The sequence below is a fragment of the Carettochelys insculpta genome, chromosome 3, assembly GCF_033958435.1.
Source record: "Carettochelys insculpta isolate YL-2023 chromosome 3, ASM3395843v1, whole genome shotgun sequence".
Classification (NCBI taxonomy): Eukaryota; Metazoa; Chordata; order Testudines; family Carettochelyidae; genus Carettochelys; species Carettochelys insculpta.
Window position 1 is genome coordinate 46,459,472 of NC_134139.1, and position 25,470 is coordinate 46,484,941.

General features: G+C 40.0%; 1 protein-coding gene across 1 annotated transcript in view; it reads left to right on the forward strand.

Moving 5' to 3' along the window:
- Positions 1-4,059: 4,059 nt before the first annotated feature.
- ZFAND3 (zinc finger AN1-type containing 3) overlaps positions 4,060-25,470 on the forward strand; it is a 265,534-nt gene continuing 244,123 nt past the window's right edge. The window contains exon 1 of the mRNA XM_074989794.1: positions 4,060-4,364. Coding sequence (XP_074845895.1) covers positions 4,294-4,364 — 71 coding nt within the window. The 5' untranslated portion in view covers positions 4,060-4,293. The remainder of the gene's footprint in view (positions 4,365-25,470) is intronic.

Sequence of the window (25,470 nt, forward strand, 5' to 3'; positions counted from 1 at the left end):
ATGGTTAGGTGATTCTGTTGCAGTACGTTAGGAATGAACAGTAAAATTATAGTAAAATAACTGGTTAAGGTACAGCTAAATTGCACTCATTTCACTATATAAACTGGGGTCCAAAAGAAAGTTCTTTGGGAACCAACTCCAGGACACAGCTCCACAATCAGAGCTTCCAGACCTCTATCCAGCGCCAATGACACTGTGCAAAACCCAGAGTCCCCCAGATGGACCTGATGCTGACTGGCTTCATCAAGAAAAGTTAAGCTGTCTTATTGGGAGTTGTGAGCATTGTATGCTCAGCATATGCATTCTGCTTTTGGTAATTGTTAATAAACAGGATGAGCCTTCTGGTTTACCTTTTCAAGGGGCCATGTAACAGGTGTATCGCAAAACACAGGGACATTTTGCGTGGAGTTTTAACACTATTGTCCTTTACTTAATCACACAAGAAACACATGGATCTATAAATAAACCCTACTTGAATTTCCCTGCCACTGTTTCCTCACCACTCCAGGGCATTTTTGGGCTAGCTTCAGAGACCTTTACACCTTCCACTCCAGCATATGGCTTGTGTTCTGAAAAATAATGCCTTCTCCTCCTCAGTCAGCTTGCTTTTGCTTAGCTTGGTTCATCCATCCCCTTTCTTCCTCTTGCCCAAACTTCTGGTGTGTCTTCCATAGCCCTCCCCCATGAATCCTTTTTAATACTGTTTTGTCGTGTTTGTCACTTTGTCTGTTTTGGGAATTGTCCATTCTCCCAATGCCTGCCCCTTCAGAGGGAATGGAGAAGAAGTGGTTTCCTGATACAGTGACTCTTTAGCATAACTATAGTGTGGTCAAAGCACATTCATACAGTGAAGTAGTCTATGTTGTTCCCAATCTAGTGGGTACCTGCTACAGGTGCTATCCACACTTGTGAATTCCACTTTTACATAGCCCATTCAATAATACAGCCATTTCTATAACAAAGGCTTCATAATAGCAACCAGAATTCATACACTGTATATTTACATTACTCAAATCATCACATCAAGGTCACTGAACAAACCAGTGGTAAAGCCAGAAACAGAGTTCAGGCCTCTTAAATCACAGACCAGTGTGCTAACCACTAGGCTGCAAGAAATCCAAATGTATTAAGGCACTGAAATGCAGAATTAAGATATCAAACAACCTTAACTCTGACCTGTAGGGATATAATGCAATCACTTTTATGATTTAGGTATTTTAGTATTTGTGGTCCCATATGCAATTAAATTGATTAAAGACATTAATTTTCCCCCTCATGGCTTCACTACAGGGCAGAGTTAAGGTTACTTGCGTGTCTTGACTGAGCATTTACCTTCAAAGTGGATACTTAACACATACCTGTAAAGTTTTAACCTTAAATTACTGCTGATATGCACTTTTTAACATTAATTTCATCCATATTTTGGTTGGATATTTTCTTTAAAGAATTATTAAAATTTCCATGCATTAATGCTAAACAAGAAACCCACAGAAAATTGTACTAGGTGGTACTTCTAATTATATGAAGATTAGTATTATGACTGTCAGAATTTTAAGAAGAACTTTTAAAGGACAGATTCACCAATATGGGCACCAAGGCTACATAAAACTGCCAGAGTACACCAGCCAGTTGAGATGCATCACCAAAGCAGTGCAAACTGCCAAAATATATTGGTGAATCTGGCTCTTAATTTGCACAGATTTTATTGGTCTAGAGTAGGGATAGGGAACATTTGGCCCGCAGGCAGGATCTGGCTCAGGGCTGGTCTTGACCCACTTCACAACGCTCAGGGCTCATCCTTATATTTTTAATTATAATACTAATACTTTTCACTTATGTAGCACTTTCCATCCAAACATTAAAAAGCGCTTTACAACAGTGGGTCAGTATCATTATTCCCATTTCACAGCTGGAGAAACAAAGGCACGCAGAGCCCAAGGTGGTGACTTACTCAGGGTAACATACCAAGTCCGTGTTAGTCTCTTCAACCCCAGTTCAAAAACTTAAATGGTAGAGTCCACCCCCACCTCAGTTTTTGTAAAGCTCAAAACTACTAACTGCCTATTTTAAATATCTGTTTTACTCTTCTCTTTTTCCTATTATACTTTCTGCAATTTGATTACTTCAGACAAGAAAGACTAGTTTCACTTTTTCCATGTCAGTTTTTTTTCCCCTTTTATGTATGGTGTGTCTGTTGCCATACATAAAGGAAATATATATACTTTCAGTCTAGATTATTGTTATTTTACAGAAAGAAAAGCAAACACAAATTTTGTGTACAAGAGACAGAAAGCAAATTCTCTAAGATACACTACTATCTTGAATCTCTTCAATCCTGTTCCCAGTGGGCAAGCAGGTAGTCTTTAAGGATACACTGTACAGAAAACAGATAACTAACACATACATATCTCATGGAGTCCTGTGGTACCCTATAGACTAGCAGATATTTTGGAGCATAAGCTTTTGTGGGCAAAGACACGCTTCATCAGTTCATTTTACAGTGTGACAATCTCTCACTAGAAAATACTAAAATGAATATTTTTTTAGCAAAACAATCCCTTCCACTACAATTGATAAGTAACACTTCTTTCTCAAAAATTGCTGTTGTCTTAGGTATTAGCAGGTTTCTTCTTACCTCACCCACATTTGGGGCCAAATTTAATTTGATTCTGCATTTGCAAAGTACAAAGGGTACAGAAGATAATTTCCATAGCAGATTGGTTTAAATGTAATGTTCATGTAAAGTTAGGCACCTTTGTATGGTTTAGGTGGCTTTGGCAGAATGCAGGGGTGGTGAAGCACTGGAATATTTCACCTAGAAATCTGGTGGAATCTCCTTCCCTACAGCTTTTAAGTCCCAGCTTGACAAAGTCTTGGCTGGGACGATTTAATTAGGACCGATCCTGCTTTGGGCAGGGGAGCTGGACTCAATGACCTCCTGAGAATCATGGGACACTAGAACTGGAAGGGACCTCGCATGGTCAACAAGTCTAGTTCCGTGCTCTTGTAGCAGAACTAAACACCATCTAGACCAACCCTGATAGGTGTCTATCTAGCCTGCTCTTAAAAATGTCCAGTGATAAAGATCCCACAACCCCCCTAGGTAATTTATTCCAGTGTTTAGCCACCCTGACCGTTAGGAAGTTTTTCCTAATGTCTAACCTAAACCTCCCTTTCTGCAGTTTAAGCCCATTGCTCCTTTCCCAGCCTCAGAGGCCAAGGAGGTCTCTTCCAGCCCTAGGATGTTATGAGTGGGAATAATTTTGAGGATAGACAGCCCCATGCACAAAGGAAGGGAGCGTGCAGGTCCAAACCGTGCGGAACAAGAAGTGCCTAGACACACAGATGGGCTCATGAGACCCTTACTAAGCAGCCGGACGAGGACTGCGGGAAGAGACTTTGGCTGAAGAGCTGGGAAAAGGAGCCGAGCGATCCCCGGCAAGACACTAGGTCTTGAGCAAAGACGTTCAGGGGGTCAAGGTCACAGGCTGTGGCGGGAGAGATGGAGGGTCTGGAGGGAGAACCCAGGAGTCCAAGCCCGCGGACCCAGCTCCCAGTCACGAGCCGCTCCCTGGCACGAGAGTCCCCGGGCGGAAAGCAAGACAGGGCAGGACTGAGTGGAAGACGCCGGCACCGCAGGGGGATGCTGAGGTGCATTCCGGATGGTGATAGTGAGGCGAAGAAGGAACGCCGCCGTCCGCTCCTACTTCCGGGTTCCCCTCCTGGCTCATGCGCCCGCCCATCCATCGTTTCAGCCCCAGTGCCATCTTCCCGGGCCGTACCATTGCGGGCATGTGGTGGGAGGTAGTCCTCTCTAGATATTCTCTTTGTTCCTGTGGCCCTGAATCCTCTCTGCTCTGATGCGACTCCTTACTCCAGGCTATCGACGTTCCCAACCATTATCTCTCTTGACCCTCGTCCCTAGTGTGGTCCAATCTCCCACGCAGGAGGAGAATGGTATACGCCACTTCCACCTGAGGTAGCGGCCGGGCGAGACCATCCCCGCGCACCACGGGGGGAGGAGCTAGGGGCATTGTTGGGTCAGGGGGTGCGTGCGGCTTACGGCTACAGCAGGTTCGTCACAGCCGCCGAGGAGAGGGAGGGGCGCCGCCAGGACCTTAGTGTCCCTCCAGGCGTCGCCGGGCGCGGCTGCTCCCCTTCCGCCCCCTCCCCATTACCACCGCAGTGGTAGCGCCCGGCTCCAGCTGACCGGCCTGGAATCCCGGCTCCGAGCCCCGGCCCCTCCGCTACCAGCGACCCCCACCCCGGCCCCGCCGGAGACTCGGCCCCGCCATGGGAGACGCCGGCAGCGAGCGCAGTAAAGCGCCCAGCCTGCCGCCCCGGTGTCCCTGCGGATTCTGGGGGTGAGTGCGGCCTGGGGAAAGAGGGAGGGGGCGGGCGGGTTGAGGCCCGGGGGAAGAGGCCGGCCTGGGGTCTGGGCTGCACCCTGGGGCTGGGCAGGAGCAGAGCTGGGCCTAGTGGCGAGGCAGGTCGAGGCCCGAATTACTGCTCTCCTCTCGGGCCTGTCACCGAAGGCTGAGCCATCCCCTCCCCCACCCCCGTCGGGATTGCCCCCGGGGAGGGGCGTGTGGCCCCCGCTGTGCAGAAGGGGCTTCCCCTGTCAGAGGGGCTCCTCCCCCAGGCCTATGACTGTGCTTGCTGCATCAGAGAGAGAGGGAGGGTAGGTGGTTGGCTCCCGATTTACAAGTGCTGAATAGGGGTGGGGATAGCAACTAAATCATCCCTAAATACCCTGTCTTTGTTCCCGTTTCTGGCCATTGAATAGTTTTCAGTAGTGGGGGCCTCCCACTTCTGTTTGTCTGCGGTGCGTATTATTATGTATCACATTATTACTTTTCAGTCCTCTCCCCAGGTCTCTTCTTCCCCACACACTCCAGCTTTGACACCTTTATGTGGCCTCCCCTGTGGCCTTTAGAAAATGTAGAGAATTCTTCATCCAAAGGTTCAGTTTAACTGAAACTAACACACCTTGTTTTTGAGCCCCCAGGTGGAATAATAATGGTATCAGCAAAGCAGCAGGCAGACAACTTTCTTGAATTCTGAGCCTTTATTTCAGCCCTTCATACATATGTCTAGCATGCAGCTTAAGTCCCCCTTGAATCTGTCAGGTTTTAGGTCTGTAAAAAGCCATATACACTCATATGTATGAATAGCAATATAAATTAAAAGCTGTCCTGCTGCCACTTTACAAAACCTTTCCAGCAGACTTTGTGCCAGGGATGGTCCATATCATTTGGACAATCCTGTTTTTTTTAAAGGGAGAAGTCCTCCTCCTTTGCTGGAGGGAAAAAACATAACAGTCCATTTGATTCTTCTTCCACTTTCTGGGTTGTGCCTGGTATAGATGTTTCCTTTATCCATTTTTAGCAGATGTGAGACATGTGGAGTATGCTGTCTGAGACATGAACATAAAGTGTTTCTAATATGTGCAGTAAAGATATAGGTCCTTGCAGTTCTTATTTATATAGTGTTCAAAGGATATGTAACTGTGCAGAACTGAGAGAGTCCACATGAGATTTATACCTGTCTGTGACTGAACTTTCTTGGGATTTATATAACATAATTTAAGGCACTCTGGAGGAGTGGAAGGATGCGTATGAAGAGTGATTTAGACCTGGCACTATACAATAGGCTACATTTGATAGGTTTTTTTGGACTGGCAGAATTCTAAATTAAATCCCATTTGTGAGTTATGGTACAAGTCTGAACTTTGACAAAATGATGGTCCCATTGGGAATGAGCTTACAAGGCATATTGTAAATACACAGCAAATTGTTACTTTATTTTTGATTTACTGGACTCCTGAATTAATGCTTCATGCTTTCAGTAACATGACTGTAAAGGAGTTGCTGCTATTTCCATTATGGCCTGCTGGCTTCTGTGATCAGTGGTGATGTACAAAGCCACTGAAGGAATTACATAACTTCATCTCACAGCTCCTTTCATGCTGAGGTCAGTGTCCTGTGTTTATGACATCAGTGCTTTGTCATGAAAAAAATCTAGTGCCACCAGTGGTGACATGAGGATGTGAAGAAAATGGCCCTTTAAAGATGCTGCCTGCATGTTCTTAATGGACCTGGCTTCCCATCACACAAACTCTCCCCACATCACATTTAGTACTAACTGTCCCCTTTTGAAAGGATGTCATTCCAGCACTGATTCCCCCAAGGTAGGGTTGCAGTACATTGGAAGTAGAACTGCATGGAAAAGTTCATGTTCTCTACCTGCAGTATTGATAAACAGGACTTACATGCATTTTTGTCAGCCTGGCACCTTTCCAGAACACAAATGTACTTTATCAGAAGGAAGGGAAAATAAAAATATTCTGTTTTATCACAGGCTCATATTCATCATTGTGTTACCAGAGGCCAATGTTGTTAAGCATCCTGTGAGTGGATGGCTTATGTACACGTGTAGTTCTGATCTTTAAAGACACACTTGTCCTCATTTTCTTTGTCCTTGTTTATACTAGAAATAGTTTATTGGTAGAGCTGTATTGCTGTAGCTATGCTGGCAAGCCATCCTAGTGGAAATGCAGCTTATCATGAGCCTTGGGAGGACTCCTGATCCTTGAACTAGTGGGTAGGAATTAAGTGGTGCACATCTCACTCTTTTCTCTCAGAAACCTTGTGCTGTTCAATGTTCCCTGTTTCCCACAAGTCAAGGCTGCCCTTGATCCTGAATCACACTTGTGGTAGAACAATGTATGCTAAGCCAATTGACTAGTCTGAACTAACTCCAGGAAGTTAGTCTTGGCTAAATATGAAAAGGTTGTAATTATTTTCATGTGGTGAAACATAGAAGTTCTGTGTAATGTTTAGTCCTAGCATTTGCCTAAAGTGAGTGTTCTCTACAGTAATCCACAAACATTTGGCATCATAAGAAAAATGTGAAAAGGAACGTTACATATAAAGTAAGCCTTTCATGTAAAAATACTTACTTTTGGCCCTACGTCCCAAATCTGTGTTTATGTGAAATAAGATGTCAGTAGTTCAGGAAGTGCATTTTCTAAAAAGTAAGTTATGAGGGGAAGGAGGGAGAATTGCATATTTTATTGCTGTTTTCTGATGCATAAAAGTCAGAAAAGTTTTTAAAAACATTTCCATGTTTTCATATTGGAAATGTAGCTCCTGTCTAGGCTGGAAGATTCTGTGGAGATGTACTGGTTGTCTACTGGAAATCTAGTAAAATGGTGACGTTAAAAGAGTCTGTTGTGAATTGAACAACTAACAGAAGGGATTTTTTGTCTGACTATGTAAAACTATCTTTAAACATCTATTTAAGATCAATTATTAACTTCAATTATAAATGTTTAATCTTTTTGTTAAAACTCACCTTAACAACCCCTGAAAGCTCTGAGGCTTTCAGACAAGATCAGACTTGACATTCCTTTTATTTTAAGGGGGAAAAACAAAAAATACCTCTGTTATTCTTTATGCATCATTTGAAAAAACAAAAACAGAACAATCCCTTTAAATCCTTTAGGTCCCATGGATCATTGGGTTGAACATTACATTTTAATAAATCATCTCAGGCATCGAAACAGATACCCTCAATCAGTAAATTGAGTCTGTATTAATCTCTTAGAACTTCATTTACAAAAGAATTTGTTTTCACTATCTTATGCTTTGTTGAGTTTCAGACAGTATGAACATTGCTGCATTGTTTGGGGTTAGTTGTACTGAACTTAGGTTCTTTCAGTTGCCTTTTGAAATTACAGATTATAGTTCACATTGGTAATTTTCTTTTAGGGTGGCAGATTTCAGAAACCTATGTCTTGTGCAGTATGTATTCCAGGCAAGCTGTATTACTTTCTACTTGAAGCTATTCCGCTCAAATTTAGGACCCAATCCTATTCTTAGTATCATGTGGGCAAATCCCCATTGACTTTGGAAGGGCTTTCTCTGTACAAGCTCAGGGATGCATTTATGTTTAACTTGGTGCAGGACTGGGACCTTTGTGATTAAGTAGTCACATACATGGGTTAGTAATACAAGCTGAAAAACCAGTTGGACTTCTAGGAGTTGATTGTAGGGAAGGGAGAGGTAAAAGAAATAACTTGACAACTCCATTTGTGCTCTAGTGAATATTTATCTCCTTTAAACACAAAGTATTCTATGCCGTGCTTTAGAATCAGAAAAGAAGGAAATATGTTAATAAGCATAAAACAAGGGAATTCCAGTCTCAAAATGGTGGCTGCCAGCAGGAAGTTGATTGAAAACACAGTATGATTAGTTTCATCCCATCTTACTTCTGTCAATTTGGTTCTGTATTCCACTAAAGCTGATAGCAATATTGCTTTGAGAACAGGCTAGCAGGGATTTGTAGGATGTTACCACTTGACCTGCCTCTCACTGACACTGCTGGTATCATATATATATCAGCATTTCCCAAAGTATGGTCCGTGGCCCAGTACCGGTCCGTAGAAAATATACAAATTATTTTTATGTACTATTATTATTGTGAATAAATAATAAACAGTGAACATTTATTTTTTCATTTTTCTTATATGTTTTTATATTTTTGGGCTGCAAAAAAGGTATTTAAAAAATGGGTCCCAACTATATAAAGTTTGGGAAGCCCTGATATACATGCTGGCACATTCACATTGTTCTGGGAAAATGCAGAGTTTCATAGTTGTTACTGTATTATCTTGCTGCAGCCACATTAACTTGGTCCCTTTGATGATTTTCTAATACAATATGAATCAGCAGATAAACACAATATAAATTTAAGGTTACACGATTAATTTCTGATTCTGGATCAGTGAAGCATTCCTTTTTTCTGATCAAATAAGCTGTTTGTTTTATTTTTTTTAAAGTCCTTTGATTTTAACAACGCTCTCTTTGGCCAGTTTTCAGTTTTGAGATGGATGCTTTTTACCTCCCTCTAGGACCCTGGGTTATCTTTTCAAAAATTCACTTTCTAGTGAGAGGAATCCATACCTATCCTGGTGTTACTCAACTGAAGGGGTCCTTGTAAGCTTCATTTTGTTTTAACTGGTGCCAGAATACCGTATCCTTGCCCCTAAACCAGGCTTGAATAGACAGTAGTAGAAATATGCACCTTTCCGTGACAATTCTTTTCTAGTGGGGCAAAGGCAATGCAATAGATTAGTGGTGCCTTTCTTATCTGGGGCCTCAAGTTCTGTGGCCAGGTATTATGAAATGAATTGTCGATTTGTTTTTGATGACAACAATAGTACGGTACAGGTTGTTACAATTTATGTTGCCTGAAGTCTTTAAAGAAGACTGGATTAGGATGACAGTACATAGGTTAGGTCAAGGTTGGGATGCATTGAAGTAGCTGCGGGTGGATCGTGATGCTGTCGGTCCGGATTGAGGTGTATTTACACAGCTGTGGCAAAGAAGCTTACTTTAGGGCTAGCTCTAAAAAAAACCTGTTATTTCCTCATACTAAATGGAGTGAATTCATTTAAATCCATAGTAAAACAGAAAAGCTAATAATCCACTCCCTTTAATCACTGTTTTTTTAATTTATGTGAAAATTCATTCTCTGATAGAAGAGCTGAAACGTAATTCTTAAAAGGAGGCAGCCGTTTTATCACAAAGATTTGTAGGGCCCTATCTGGGGTCACTTTCCTAGGCATACACTGGGTAATTAGCATGGCTTGACTTAGTGGTTATCTGCTATTTTGTGTGTGTGTGTGTGTGTGTGTTAATGTGACAAATACTTGAACTTAACGTTTCTAGTGTACTATATATGAACACATTAATACAGTTCTCTTAGTATCTTTCCATGAGTGTTTCAAAGCACTTTATAAATAAGGCCTTTCAACAGCTGCTGTGAGCTAGGTGTTCTTTTGTGTTTTGATTTCTGTCTATTGGCTCAGCAGCAACAATGAGGCTAAATTAAGTCTGTCCACCCACTTCATGGCTTTGTAACTAGGTATTATATTGAAATGGAGGAAGCCTGTAAGAGAATGTGTTGATCCATGGGACATAAAGAGAGTTAGTAAGGATGATAAAAACACTTCAGAGAAACTGAAATTCTTTGAATCACTCTTCATCATACAGGATATTAAAGATAAGAGACATGGGAAGACTTCGATACAAGGTGGAAATTAAACAGATTGTGACTTTTACCATGTTCTCTCTGTGAACTAGTTATATAAAATAATGAATAATATAGAGCAAGTAAGTCAGATGCAAGGGAAGGCCACTTAAATCAAAAGGTAGTCAATTTAAAATTGAAAAAGTAGAAACTGTTGAATTCAGCACACTCCTGTCACAAGGGATCAACTTCAGGACAGGAGCTAAACTATTTCCAAAGTATGTTTATTGCTGAAGTTGAATCAATGAAGAGAAAGTTGCTGGCCTATCGCATAGAGCCACGTTTTGTTGAAGTAATAAACTAGCTAAACTGGAGAAACAAACACGAGAGTAGGCAAAGCAAAAATGCTGAATATGATGTTCCGAGCATGGCATATGAAAATGTCTTCTTTAAGAAAACCTACTGGTAAGCTTGGTGAACTACAGAGCTGTTCATCTCTTCAGTTAAGATGGTGAAAAATCTAGCCACCTACACCATTTGTCCATAATACCAGCTTTCACATGTGAAAAAAAATTGTTGCAAAGATAACATCATGGAAGTAAACTGATGAGAAATAAGTGATTTCCCCCCCCCCACCCCCCAACTGTACTACATGGTGAAGATTGGAGCAGTTTGGAAGCACCGGAGTCTTAGGTCTTATGTCACCTACAGTCTGTCTTATTAGCTTCTAATTGGTTTGTGACTGGTATGTTTTTCAAACTATGGCCAGCTGAAAGTGTTGTGACTTGAGTAATGCTAACATTTGCTCCATAGTTAGAACTATAAAATGTTTCTTTGGTTATATACTATTTAATAAAATAGACCATCCGACTGTATAAGGTGTGTCATTCAAGAACCTGACACTGGTTTTGTGCTGTAGACATGGTATTCTTTGCACATTGTTTTGATTGACTTAATTGGATTTGTGTTTCTGTTCATTTTAAATTATTCTAATCTCTTGAGTGAACATAACCTTTTGTCTCAAGGACATCTCAGTTTTAAGTATAAACTTAACTTTCATAATTGAAAGGAATATTTATCTTCACTGATACCAGACTGTGTCTCTCTTAAAAACTTTTCTGAACATGAAGCTCAAAGGATTACATTCTTGAAGTAATGAAAAGTAGAGGCTTGAAAACTGATTTTTTGCCTTCAGTCATGCTATTCTTTTGACTATGGAAGGAATGAACTGTAGAACACACAACTTCTGCTAGTCTCATGAAATGAGTTGGTTGCATAGTTTCACTGAGTATCTTGGTTTTGATTGGAATATTTTGACATGGTATGCAAATTGTTCTTGGATTTAAGAATGGCTTTGAAATTAGATTACTTGTGTCTACAAATAATGCAAGTCTCTTGTGGCAGTACTTATCTGAGTCTATCAGAGATGGACGTACCATGTTTTCACAAGAGCATACGTTTATATTCTGAGCCTGAAGCTACGGTGAGATTGTGTCCTGTCCTCTCAAATTAACGTTTTTTCAAGATCGATTAGTTAACTCTCAAACATGTATGCTAGTGTACTTACTCTGTAAATAGTTTAGGAGTGTGCCATGCAGTGAATAGAAGTATATAATGTTGATTGTGATGAAATCCTCTTCTGGGCTTCAGAGAGAAGCCATATGTTCAGATAATCAGTAGAAAAGTGAATTAGTCTGCCCCCCCCCGCCCCCCCCCCCCGCTTCTGTCTTGGTCTTTTTTAGATTTGCTGAAGAAGTAATGCCCCTTCCTCTAGTCATACTCAAATAACCTAAGAGGATATTTCTCTTGTCAGTGTAGTAGGAGCAGGGGTTACTGATAGAGCCCTTTTATGATTTTTTTTAAAAGTAAATTGTAAATGGAATGTCTCATTATGGAGTGACATTTGGCTTCTCCAGATGCCAAGTTCCAAGGTCTGAGTATTTCTTGTTACTTACAAAACAAATTATTTCCAGGGCTTAATGTAATATGGGGGCTTATATAATGAAGACATTGCCAATGACAAATACAAGATTTGATTCTGAAAATGAAATTACTGTGTGGGTGACTAGCATCCATGATGTCAGGTAAAGGTTCATGGCTGACAGGTACGCAGTAGAACTTGGGTAGCGTCTGTAGACTCATGCAGAAACAGCCAACTATTACTTCAGCTTTTAAAGAGAGTTCATTGTATAACAAAATTGTGTCTTGATCCTGCATTCATTGAAGTTGTTGGGAATCATAGGCATACAAGAAATGTGGGAATGGTCCCATGTACTGCAATAGTTTGTTAACACAGCTTAAGTGGTGAGTTTTCAAATGTTCCTGGAATGGAATTCTGTCTTGCTGGAGAGCTTGATTCAGAGGCTTTCTCTTTCATTCCCCATAGTGTGTACCACCACTTCCTTTTCTCCTTGGCAATTGAAAAACAGCCCTGAGGCAACTATAGCACCTGTGAACATGGAAGAACATATTAGAAAAATAACAAATTTTCAGTTCCAGCAAGTATCCCGTGAGCTCCTCATGTTCTGACAGCTCAGTGTTTGGGAATCCCACTGCCTTAGGTTGTTAAAACAGTATTATAAACATCACTTTTCACTATTTGTCCTGCTTTGTTTTCACATTCTCTCAACTTGAAACCTAACTGCCTGCACTGATTTTCAGTATTCAGGTTATCAGTCCTGTAGTGTTTTGATGGTAAATGCTTCAGGGAAATGTTTGTTTGAAAAAACAAAAAATACTTTTTATTGGTATTAAATAATTTAGAAAACATTTCTGTTGGACATAGGCTTTATAAAAGTTTGTTTACACAAAAATGTATTTTGCCCAGATGAAGTAGTGCTAAGTAAATTAAAGGAAACACTTTTTCTGTACAGACTATTCTTTATAGAATAAATTGTACATGTGTTAATGTGTTCATGCTGTTTTTTCAAAAACAGTTTTAAAAAGCAACCAGGCAAATTGATGAAAAAAGAAGGGAGCATTGTCTGATGACTTTAGTAAGAAACTGATGGAACTTCTGGATTCCATTCCCAGCTTTTAAATAGACGTGGTCTGTGATTTTGGATGAGCTGTTTAATGTCTGTGCTCTGGGTTCATCCTTTTAAAATGGATGTTTATCTATTGTGTCACCAATGTTTGTAAAGCACTTTGAGTTCCCAGAATGAAAATTGCTATAGAAGTTAAAAGTGTCTTAAGGCTGGCACTAGAATGAGGAAGTTAGGGAAAAAAAGCGAAATAGCTCTATCATAGAGAATCCAGAGTCCTGCCTTGTTGGTTTAATCACTAAAACAAAATCAGCTTTAGCAATATCTACACATTATGAAAATTGGCCTTATCACCATTATAGTAGTGTTTTGATCTCTAATTGTATGCTGTTTGTGAGAGATGTCTTGGAGTAAGTTACATATGTATTTTTAAAGTATGCAAAGCTGCTACCTCTCTTTAGTTTGCCTCATTTAGTGAGGAATCAAACAGTATTTGAAAGTGTATGGTTATCCTAGATGTTGATTAGATCCTATTTTTGGTGCGCACTTTCATCAGTGTCCTGCAGTCTAGCTTGCTGGAGAATCAATTATGTGTCTCTGAAACTCTTTTTAACAAAAATCAATTGCAGGTCATTGAAATGCATTTTTAGCTTGAGAAATAAGATTAATCTGAGGCCCAGTATTGTTGATAACAGTTTGAAGGAGCAGGTGTTGATTTTTAATGTATTAATGCCATTAACCAAGATGTTGAAGTATGCAGTTCCAGATCTAGGGGAGAGTTTCCCAAACTGAAAATGTTTGCGTACCCTTTTTGAGACTTCAGTCTTTCACTTATCGCACTTGGGAAACATTGTTCTAGGAGTTAACCCTAAACCTCTGACTGCTTAGATCTTGGGTGTGATGGGTTATACTTATCCTGCATTGGGCCTTCAAGGGTTAATCCTGGTTACCTGGCTGAGAAGGCCCCACCCCAAGGGCCCTGCTGGGCATACTCCACCTGGGGGCCATCTATAAAGGCTTGTGAAGCAGCTCAGGACTGACTGCTGCTGGACAAGGTGGTGTTCTTGGAGCTCCCAAGGAAGAGCAGCAAATGGGCCCACCTGTGGGAACCAGTCAATGAGGAATGTCCAGAGAAGCCCCTGTCTGGAGAAAAGGAGCAAAAAGACCGCAACAGTGAGTTCAGTAGGAAATAGCTCAGGGAGGGGAGTTACCCTCCTTGAGAGCTCAGTGTATTTCAATCAGGTTACCTGCTGAGCTAGTGGTGGACCACTCTACCACTGAGAGGGGCCTGGACTGGAATCCAATAGAGAGAGTGGGCCCAGTCGTCCTGTCCTATCCCCATTAATCCCAAGAGAGATGCTACAATTGTTGCCATTGACTTTGGCTGCTAGGCCACACTACCTTGCATGAAGGGGCATTGATGCTGACCGTGGGACTGTGGCCAGTAGTCCTTATTGCCCTGAGAGTGTTATTGACTCTGGCTGCTAGGACAGACTGCCTCATAGAGATTAGGTGTAGTTATTGTCCCTGGACCATTGGAGTTTATATGCATGGCAGGTGGAGCACCCTTTGAAGGGCCTCAGAGTCCTAATGCTGGTGTCCTCTGGAGGGGGCTGGGTGTGCTTACCCCATGACACTAGAACTGAATGATGGGGGATGAAACAATATTGAAATTGCTCTGTTCTATTCATTCTCTTCATTCCAGCCAATGTCAGAAGATGCATACTGGGCTAGATGGACCATTGATCTAACCTGGTGTGATTGTTCTGTTCTTAACCTCTTCTTCCCCTCTGGATATCTACAGTGTAAGCTCCTTAGTGATAAACTTCAGTAGCTTCACACTCAGTGCCCTTGCCTGACCTTCTGGAGCTGGCTTTGGAACAAGGGCAGATGTGCCTGGGGTACATCAAAACAATCAATAGTCTACAAACAAATCCAGCAGCCTAATTAGCGGTTTAGGGACAAATTTAGAAGATTTATCTTTGTTTCCCCATGATTCTGATGTTACATTGCCATGAATGACTTCCTAGATCAGTTATGTTGGTTTTAAAATTTTGATATCATTCCAGTTCTTCATAACCTGTGTAAATAACAAGGTAAATATGAGTTGACGGTGTGACATTGTTGCAAAAAAAGTAAACATCATTCTGGGTGCATTAACAGGACTGTGGTAAGCAAGACATGAGAGGTAATTCTTGTGTTTTAATCTGCTGATTAGGCCTCAGAGTATTCGGTCCAGTCCTGGGCACCACATTTCAGGAGGGATGTAGAGGAATTGGAGGGGGTCTGGACCAGAGCAACAAAAGTGATGAAAAGTCTAGAAACCATGCCCAATGAGGGACGACTGAAAGAATTGCGGTTGTTTAGCTTGGAAAAGAGAAAACTAAGAGGGGACATAACAGCTTTCAAGTACTTAAAAGGTGTTACATGCAGGAGGGAGAAAAATTATTCTCCTTAATCTTTGATAGGACAAGAAGCAAAGGGCTTACATTTCAGCAAGGAAAGTTTAGGTTGAACATTAGGAAAAAACTTCTCAACTGTCTGGGTGGTTAAACACTGAAATCAATTGCCTAGGGAGATTGTGTGCTCTGCAAAAGTGGAAATATGTTAGAGCAAATTAGATAAACACCTGTTGGGGATGATCTAGATCATGTTTGGTCCTGCCATGAATTCAGGGGACTGTACTTGATCTCTTGAGGTCCCATCCAGTTCAAGTATTCTGTGAATCTACAAAGGGATGCTTATTTTTAAAATGTTCTGGAGATACTGTATTGTGCATCAAGAATGAAAGAAGTGTTAACATATAGCAATGATAAAAATCAGTTCACTTTTTTTAGAATAATTTTTGGGGTTTGTATTTTGGAAGATTGTTTTTCTTTTTCTTTATAACCCAGAAAAATCTCAGTACAGATTTGACCCATCCTGGAGAATTTCAATCAATCTTTATAGCTGGTATGCTAAGTAATTTATAATGCCAGACAGTCCCCTGCATGTCCTACTCAGTGCTGTCTGGCTGTTGAGAATACAGTTTTTAAAACTGGACTCAGGGTATGTTAACACATGTTGACTTATTAATGATGATTGTTTTTTAACTGGTTGTATTTTAACAGTGGTTGATACCAGAAAATAAATATCTTGTTTTATTTTGCTACAGCTTTGATAGAGCAGTCATCAATTTTACCTCCTTTTTACTTTTTGTAATTGACCATGAGTCCAAGTAACCTTGGAAGAGCAAGAGCCTTTTTGTGGCCCTTCTCTAAAATGTTTCATCCATTACCAGTGTTGGGGATCTTGTGTCAATCTTTGTTCATATTTCTATAGGAAAATCTTGTACTGGATAAGTTTTGAAATCTGTTCAGGCTCAGCTTCAGAAGACTGAAATATTGATAATTGCTTGAGGTTCCAAAAGTCTTCCATGGTTTTCTCAAACATGGGCTGAGTAGTTAGTTTTGGTATAATTTAATGCAGGACATTTATAGTGGATCAAAATAAATTTAGTAGTTTTTCCATATGGTTACTTGTTTTTGAAAGTTGTGTAAAAAGCAATCTATAATCATATTTGAAGTCTTCCAGTATTTTCCTGGACACTTGGGCTATGTATTTAATGCGAGCGTACAAAGTAAATGAAAGTGTCTTGGAAATAACTGTTAATTTGATGGAAGTTGACTCCTTTTTAGCTTGCAAAATGACCTTCCAAGTCTCATCAATGCCCATGGTAGAAACATTGAATATTTTAATGCTTATAATTTTTCTCTTAGATTTTCTGATAGCACACTTCTCCTGTTTATTTACTTGGATGCTAGATGTAGGAAGAGTGCTAAACAATTAGTTTTTTTTTTGTTTCTTTTAATTAGCAGTTTTTCTCTTGAACACCAGAACACTCTCTATTCTCTGTGTTAATTTTTAATTTGTGTGCCGTCCCCATAAGTGTGTGTGCACAACGTTATAGAAGCAGTAGAATCCAGGCAAGCCACGGGCCGGATCCAGACCATAGGCCTTAGGTTCCCCACCCCTGAGTTAGACTAAGGGTAGCAGAATGTACATGTCACACAGACATTTTATGTGGGCATGTCTGGGCACAAGCAATTTTCTGTAGTCTGAAGTTCTTGCTTTCACTTTATTCTAATGCTGCTTTCTGGCATTGTTCTTTGTTGCCAAAATATCCCTTGCTGTTAAAAATCTGAGCAGTAAATCTCATAAAATCAGATTTGAACTTATCCTATTTCCCTTCTCCAGTTAACTGAGGATCTGGAAGCGCCTACGAAACTTTTAAGAAATGAAGGAGCTTGGGTTAAAGGCTTCAACATATTCTCTACTCTGACACCAATTGGTTGTTGAACTTCTGCTGCCTTTTCTCCCATCTGTAAAATGGTGGTTATATGTACCTCACTTGGTGTAATGAGGCTTAATTTTTTGATTACACACTGCTTTTAAGTTTTTGAATGGATGGCATAATAGTGAAGAATAGTTGTGTCTTGGTAACCTCTGTCATGTGGGAAGTTGTGATCTTTTTAAAATCAGAGCTGACTATATCACACAGCTCTGGTTTACTGACATCTTGTCCTGCATTTATTTGTTCCCATAAGAGTGCTTTTGTGAAGGGAGGTATTATTTATGGTGAGTGGAGAAACTCTGTTGTAAGTGCAGAGCCAAAGAGTTGGAACTGCCTGCATTTCATATCTGCAAGTCTCTCAAAAGGTTTTACAGCACTTCCACACTGAAGCTAGGACTCCATTATTATCCATTATTCTGTGCTATAGTGTCTCATTTTACTATTGGTGCTCTCATGTGAGTAATTCAGGCAAAGCTAGTGAGCTGCCAGGTTTAAAAGTGAGCATTTCCCGTGCTGCCAGAATGACTTGCAAGGGTATGTTCAAAGAGAGAGTGCAGTGTGTGCTACTGTACAGCAAACCCCTCTGTGACTTTTCTTTCAAATAAATTAAAACACTGCAAATACTATCTCCTGTCCTTTTAGAACAATAACTTCAGATTCATTAAGAGCTCAGTAGCCTGATATCTAATAAAGTCAATCAGTTAATGTTTTACGTACCATTCCAAACTGCTTTACATTAACAAAAATCCCTCTTTGTTCTAGGATATCTTTTACATTTAACTTTCTGTCATTTACAGGTACATCTCTAATATGAATATACAATGCCTCTGAAAAATATTGGTATTGAAAAGAAATAACAAAAAATTCAAAGAACAGTCTAAAAAAGTCTGCCAAGTGGCTCTGAGGCTAGAACTGAGCAGTTCTGGTATTAGTACCATTACTTACAGGCTGGGGAGGAGATGGAATGTATAACACCTTATGGTGTTCAGAGCCATCCTGTCCACAGGATTAGGTTGGGTGTCCACCTCAGGCCCAGAGCGTTAGAGAATTACCTGGGGCAGTCGGTGGTGGCAGCAGCAGGGGGTTACCCCCATCCTCTGACCCTGTCCCTCCTGCAGTCACAATGTGGTGTGAGTGGCAGCCGGCTCTGCTCCACCACAGCCTCCTGGCCCTCTGAGCCCCACTTCTCAGTGGCGGGGGAAATGGCCTCTGCTTTCCACTACCTGTGGAGAAGCAAGACTTGGCAGGCTGGGAGGGTGCTGTGGAGCAGGCTGCCACTCATTGTATGGTGAGTGTGGGAGGGAGGTCAAGGGTAGGCAGCCCCCTGCTGCTGCTGCCTGCCCCAGGTAATACCCAGCCAGGCTGGGCAGAGGTGGAGCAGGGAAGAGGTGAGGCATGAGGTGGAGAGGGAGCTTCCCCCTCTTGGAATGGCTCTGATTGCGTGCATGCGCATATAAATAGTCAAATGAATTATTGGGTTCTGATTGGAATGAGAGGGCCTCTTGATGTCATCAAATTCTCTTTGGGAACTCGTAATTTTTTCTACATTTCTTGTTACAGACAGGTCAGTCATGGCCCAGAGGTTCCCGGCACTCCCCATCAGTAACAGTTCAGGAGTGCTGGTACCTTTTTGAATATGCAGTCATTACGTACATTAAACTCAAGAATAGCTTGTTCCAGAGTTTTGCAGCCTTGAAGATGGGCAGAATTTGATATGGAAAAACCACAGGCACCCAGTGATGAGCCATCAGGCCTGATTTGTCCCTTCTGTCTTTAAAAAATTAAGAAATTGGTTTAGGACTCTATCCCCTCCCCATTCCCCAGGTCCACTTCTTATATACCTATCTATTTCAAATGTTTGCATTTTGGTGCATGTATGCTCATAGAATTGAGCTGGCTAATTTAGCAATACGTCCCCTAATGAACAGATAGCGGGTGACTCTATCAAAAACTGCCTGGGACCTGAACAAAGTGTGCTTTTCTTCCTTTCTCTGGGCAACACATTAACTTTGAGTACTTCATGGTACAGCAACAGATTTTCTTTTTGTTTAAAGCAAATGGAATGCAAGAAATAAATATTAGCTCTCCTACTGGTCTTAGATTTTAATCCAAGCAGAATGTTTCCATTACTTTTAAAATGCCAATAGAAATGAGACAAGTTAGGTAAGGTAATATATTATATATTCTGGTAGCAACACGGCTACAACACCACTGCAAGTAATAGAAATAATCTTTGAGCAGTATTGTGACACTGTGTGAGAACCTGAAAGGGAAATTGATTGGTCTCTTTTTTGCATCGTTCAACTTGAATAGCGAAAATAAATTGCAGTGAAGTGAAAAGTAAACAGTATTAATAACTGGTCCCTTCTTTTTATTCTGAAATCAACTGGCTTGTTATCTGAGTGAAGTTCCTCACATGCATAAAGGTTTATCAAGTCCTATTACTGTCTGTCACGGCTTGATTTCTGTGACTTAGTCCCTGGTCAGCCCACTAGTGAGCAGGACTGCCCTGTGATTTTTTTTCTTATTCAGATCCAGTTCTACCTGCTAGTGGAGTCTGGGTTCTTAAATCCATTTTAATAACTTCTGCCAATTGTTTTGACTGTTCTCGTTTCTTATGACAAACCAATTAATACTTTAAAAAAGAAATAATGACACCATATTTAAATTAAGCTGTGACTCAAGGCATTTTTTGTCTTGAAGAAATAACTGCCATTAGTTGTGACCCTTATCTCTAGGTGACACTTAGCCTAACTGTCTGCCTTTAAAGTTTCCACAGCAACACTACTGAAAAAGCGATTGGCACATTTAAATATGTTCAGTGTTTGAGTTAATTTTGCCATGGAAAACTTAGCTTTTGAATTTTCTAAATAGTATAAGGTTCACTTCTCAACCTTAATGTTGCATTAACATCAGTTTTTTGCTGCATTTGTAATGTCAGGTGGTGGTCTGACTGCAGTCTGACAAGGTGCGAATGAAATTTTAACAAGCCTTTTGCTATTTTGATGCTGTCTTTCCTTGCTGTTTGTCTTGTATGTGTTCTTGATCTGTGAATGCATAGACCTTGTACGATTGTATAAACCACCTACCTTTTTAACTGAGCATGTTGGGGGTGGGGAGATCAGCGAGTGAAAATGAGGAACTGAACTTATTTCTTTTTCTGTCTTCTGGGTCACTTGACTTGGGACCTGACTAAATTATACACACTCAGGTGACCACCTTTAGATTTTAGCTATGTAACATGTTGAGCCTCACTACTTCTGAGAGAGTTTGCAGGATGTCATATAATGACGCATATTAAGATATGCTTTTGAAATTGTGCAATAATTGGAAACCTAAACTGGACAGAATTAGGCCAGAGGAAGGCTTTAAGTACTTGCAGTAGGTGATTTAAATCTACTCCTGCCTGACAGGCAGACACTAGTGAATTTTATTATAATTTTCAGCTTTCAGTATTTTCAGCTCAAGTAGCTGAAATATCATTAAATTCTTGGAGCTTCAGACATGGGAAATTGATTTGGTTACCTTACTGACACAGAGGTTTCATTTTAATGCCATCACCTCAGTTTGCTGTTTTGCTAATCAGTTTCTGGTTCTGTTTAAAAATGCTGTTGCTGTAGGCTTTAATTTAGGATAAAAAAAACTGGAGTTTAGCTGTAACTAGCTTTTATAACAGGAAATAGAAAATTTTGCAAGTTATGCAAAACCTTAATTTCTTTGTAATTACTGAGCAAGGCTCATCATTGCAATAAATTAAATGGCCTGTATGCATGCTATCTTTGATTTAAATTGTGTGCAATTGAGTGTCAATATAATAGTTAAGACTGTTCATCTATAATGATAAATTTTCAGGTTTTACAAAAAAAAGCAAAGCCCATTTTTGTAGGAAGTGTCTGCAGTCGGGACCCAATTTTAAAGACTTAAGTCATTCTGATAGCATTTCTGCTGATATAGTTGTTGTTAAAACAAAACCCTGTGCTCAGTTTTGGTTTTTAATTTTTTTTAAAGTGTAAGACTTAAGACATTTTAACCAGGAAGACTTCAGTAAATGAATGTGTGCTAGACAGTTTTCTCTCATAATCAGTTTATCTCAGTAGTACCATGCAAAAATGGAGCACCAACAAAGTTAAGGTTTAGCAGAACAGGATCATGAATATTCTGGGTCTTACTAGCTGAACAATCAGTAATGATTTCCTTCCTCCTGCTGGGCTGTTAAATCTCTTACATATTTTATGCAATCATTCTGCTTGCTAGTTGGACAAATCCCCACACTTAACTGAAGTGGTAGATGTTCATACTTTCAGTAGACTACAACATGTTGCTTCCAGTAGTGTCACGTGGCACAATTTGTCACATCAAACAGTGCATATAAAAGTCTTTTCACAGCGGAAGTTCTCTTGAGGGCAAGACATCATAGGCTGAGCTGGCAGCTCCACCTATAATTAAGATTAGTCATGAGGAGGTAGCTGTGTTATTCTGTTATCTTCACAAAACAAAAAAGCAGTCCTATAGCACTTCAAAGACTAACAAAATAATTTATTAGGTGATGAGCTTTCATGGGACAGACCCACTTCTTCAGATCTGGAAATTCTGATAAAAGTAAACTGACATGGTGGGAATTTAACAGAAAGAGAGGGGGAAAATGAAATGAAAACTGACGAATCAGCTACATAGGAGTGGGACAAAGAGGGCAAGGAGAGAGGGAAGAAGATTACTTACTGCAAGTGTCTATTAAGTTTTCTGGAACCCACTGGCCTCTATACATACTTACATGCCTCCAGCTTCCTTTCAGGACACATCACATGATCCATCGTTTATAGTCAAGCTCTTAGATACAACTGCGGCTGCTCCAGTCCCACCGACAGAGACCAAAAACTTCAAGATCTCTACCAAACGTTCATAAAATTTAATTACCTGCCGGGAGAAGTGAAAAAACAGATTGTCAATAATGTGCTGGAGGGGATTGAGTTTGGGTCTATAGATGATGACAAGTGGTTTTCTGTTACTAATTTTCTTGGGCTTATCTAGACATAGCTGGTTTCTAGGTATTTGTCTGGTCCTGTCAATCTACAACCTGTACTGGAATGTGATTCTATACTCTCACAGGCTGTGAGTGGGAGAGCTGTGCTTTCCTACAGACAACCACCTAACCACAGCAAAATTCTATCAAACACATGCCATACCACAGAAATACTTACACTAAACTTTTCCCTGCAAGAAAGCTTGTTGACAATTCTGTCCACACATATACTCTGGAGACACCATCACTGGACTAGCCATGTTAGTTACATGATCGGGGGCTCATATTCCTGTGCCTTCACCAATGTAATATACGCCATCATGTGTCAGCAATGCCCCTCTGCTATGTATATTGAACAAACTGGACAATCGCTTTGTTAAAGAATGAATGAACACAAGTCAGACATTAGGAATCTGAATCCACATAAACCTGTCAGTGAACAGTTCAGTGGAGCAGGCCATAGCATTCAAGACCTGAAAACCTGCATTCTAAAACAGACTTCAGGACCAGATTACAAAGGGAGACATCTGAATTGCAGTTCATTCTCAAGTTTGATGCTTCACACCTTGGTGTCAACAAATATATCAATTACCTTAGGCATTATAAGACAGTTTTCCTCATCTTTGATATTTGTAGAGATCTCAGGCAAAGCACTTCACCTAATAGACACTTGCAAGTGAGTAATTTTCTTCCATCTCTCCCTCTCCTTTTGTCCTATGTAGCTGATTTGTCAGTTTTCATTTAATTTTTTCTGTCCTTTCTGTTAAATTCACATCATGTCAGCTTACTTTTATCAGAATTTTCCAGATCTGAAGAATAATTTTCTTTGTCTTCAGAGTGCTGCAGGGCTGCTTTTTGTTTTCTAATTAAAATTGTATTAAATACATTTTGATTCTAACTGTGTTAAATACAACAATTTAGAAACCATCTGAACTTCATCTCCACAACAGGACTGAGCCATCTCATATAAAATTTAAGTTAATGAGGACGTAGCTTGGAGGAGATTTCAGACAATCCTGAGATGGGGGATTGGACACAGAGGGGAAAAAACCACAGCCAATCTTCGTTCTAATCATATTTTTTTAGTATATTTATGTAGCATCCATAAAGTTCCATAATGTTTCATGGAGACTGTCACTCATGACCTGAAAATACAAGGAATTTTTTAAGGCAAGTTTGTGATGCACTAATCACTCAGTTTGGACAGATGATAGAATATCATTTCCGCTTCCACCCCATTTGGCAGCTGTTGAGGTGTGAGGCAGGCAGGACGAAGGGAGAGCCACAATGGAGGCAGGTAAAGTGAGCAGGCAGTTTAGCTGTTTTGTGGTCAGAGGTAGCAAAACTTAAGTTTGAGGATTTGAAATTTTATGCAAATGTATTTCAGCCTGTGCGAATTGCAATCTTCAAGCTTTCATGATGACAAAGCTGTGATAGACATCTTTGTTATTTGACTTTGAATTTATAGAATGCTGTATGTGGAAAAATTCTAAAAATACTCAGCCAAGGGACCCCATTTGAGTGTGAATGCTACCTGTCCACTATAGAATGCAGAAATAAATGACTTTGAAAAGCTATGGGTGAGGTATATGTGTTGTTTAAACTTAAGTCATAATAGCTGCTCCCTCTGTTTAAAGCATTGGTTCCCATGCTTTTCAGCATCATACTCCCTTTTTGATTTTTGAGAAACCCTCACACCCCCCATCTCTTCTTTACCATCATCCAACCCTGATTTAACAAAAAATTCAATTTGTAATTTAAAGTAAACACACAAACTTGGTATAAAATTTTTATTTAAAACTAAAAATAAGCACAAATTTTTTTCTTGGTCCAAATATTTAATAAAAATATAATTTAATAGCAGATATAGCAGAAACAAAGTGAATTTAATGTGAAGGATGATGCTGCATTTCCACGAGTTGGAAAATCCTAGGTTTGAAAGATGAAAATGAGCAACACAAATTGTTTTTGACATCCACTCAATTTTTGTTTTGTTTTCAATGTGACTAAACTTGAAAAGCCTTTTTTCAAAGAGGTATGTTGGTGAAAACGGAAGAATAATACATAGCGCTTCTCCAACTTTGAAGTACATTGGGAAATGTTTTATCCAAAATCCCTCCAAAGTTGAGTTTTCAAAATTATCTTTCGCATTTGAATCATATTTTATTTTGATTGCTTGTTCTTTTAATACTTCTGCCAATGGATCGACATCAATGTTGAATGGATTGTGTACTAATTTATGAATGGGGTTGTCTGAAAAGTTGTTGGGAAAATACCGGATGAATTCATCAGCAGGGCAGTCCAGATGAAATGCAGTTTAGTTCTTCACATCCTCTTTACAAAGTTCTTGGAAACTTTCATTTTCAGTGAGTGATGAAAATGTTGGAAAAGATGAAAACTTAGGCATCTGAGTTTGTGTTCGACATTTCCAAAGCTGGATTTTTTCTGTAAATGCTTTGATGGCATTGTGGTGAGCTATAATGTTTGCAGCATTGTTTTTCCTTGCAGCTTCAAATTAAGGTTGTTCAAAGATTCAGAAATGTCCATGAGATACTCCAGTAAAAGTTGAAATGTTTGGTTTGTAAACATTTGATATAACTCCTTTTTTCTGTTGCTTGAGGAAAATTTCCACTTCGTCTTTCATTTCATATAATCTCGAAAGCATCTCCCCTTTGGAAAGCCATCGTACCTCTGTGTGAAACAGAGTTTTATGATCTTCTCCCAAATCTGCTCAAAGGGCTGCAAAAAGTCTCGTATTTAAAGCACTTTTCTTCACAAAATTGACAACTTTGATGGCCAAATTCAACAAGTCACATACGTCATCCAGAGTGGTTTTAGCAGCCAGCACTTGTCTGTGTATGATGCAGCGAGTTATGGTTATCTCTGGATTTTTTTCTTTCACTAATGTCACAAATCTAGAGCGAGAGCCAAGCATCGCTGGAGCACCATCTGTGCATACACCAACCAGTTTCCCCCATGAAAATCTATTTTCTTCAGAAAAATCGGAAATCATTTTCACAATGTCAGAAGACTTTGATGTGGTTGTCAATTCCTTTGAAAAAAGCAGTTCTTCTTTCACAGTTCCATTGTTAATGAAT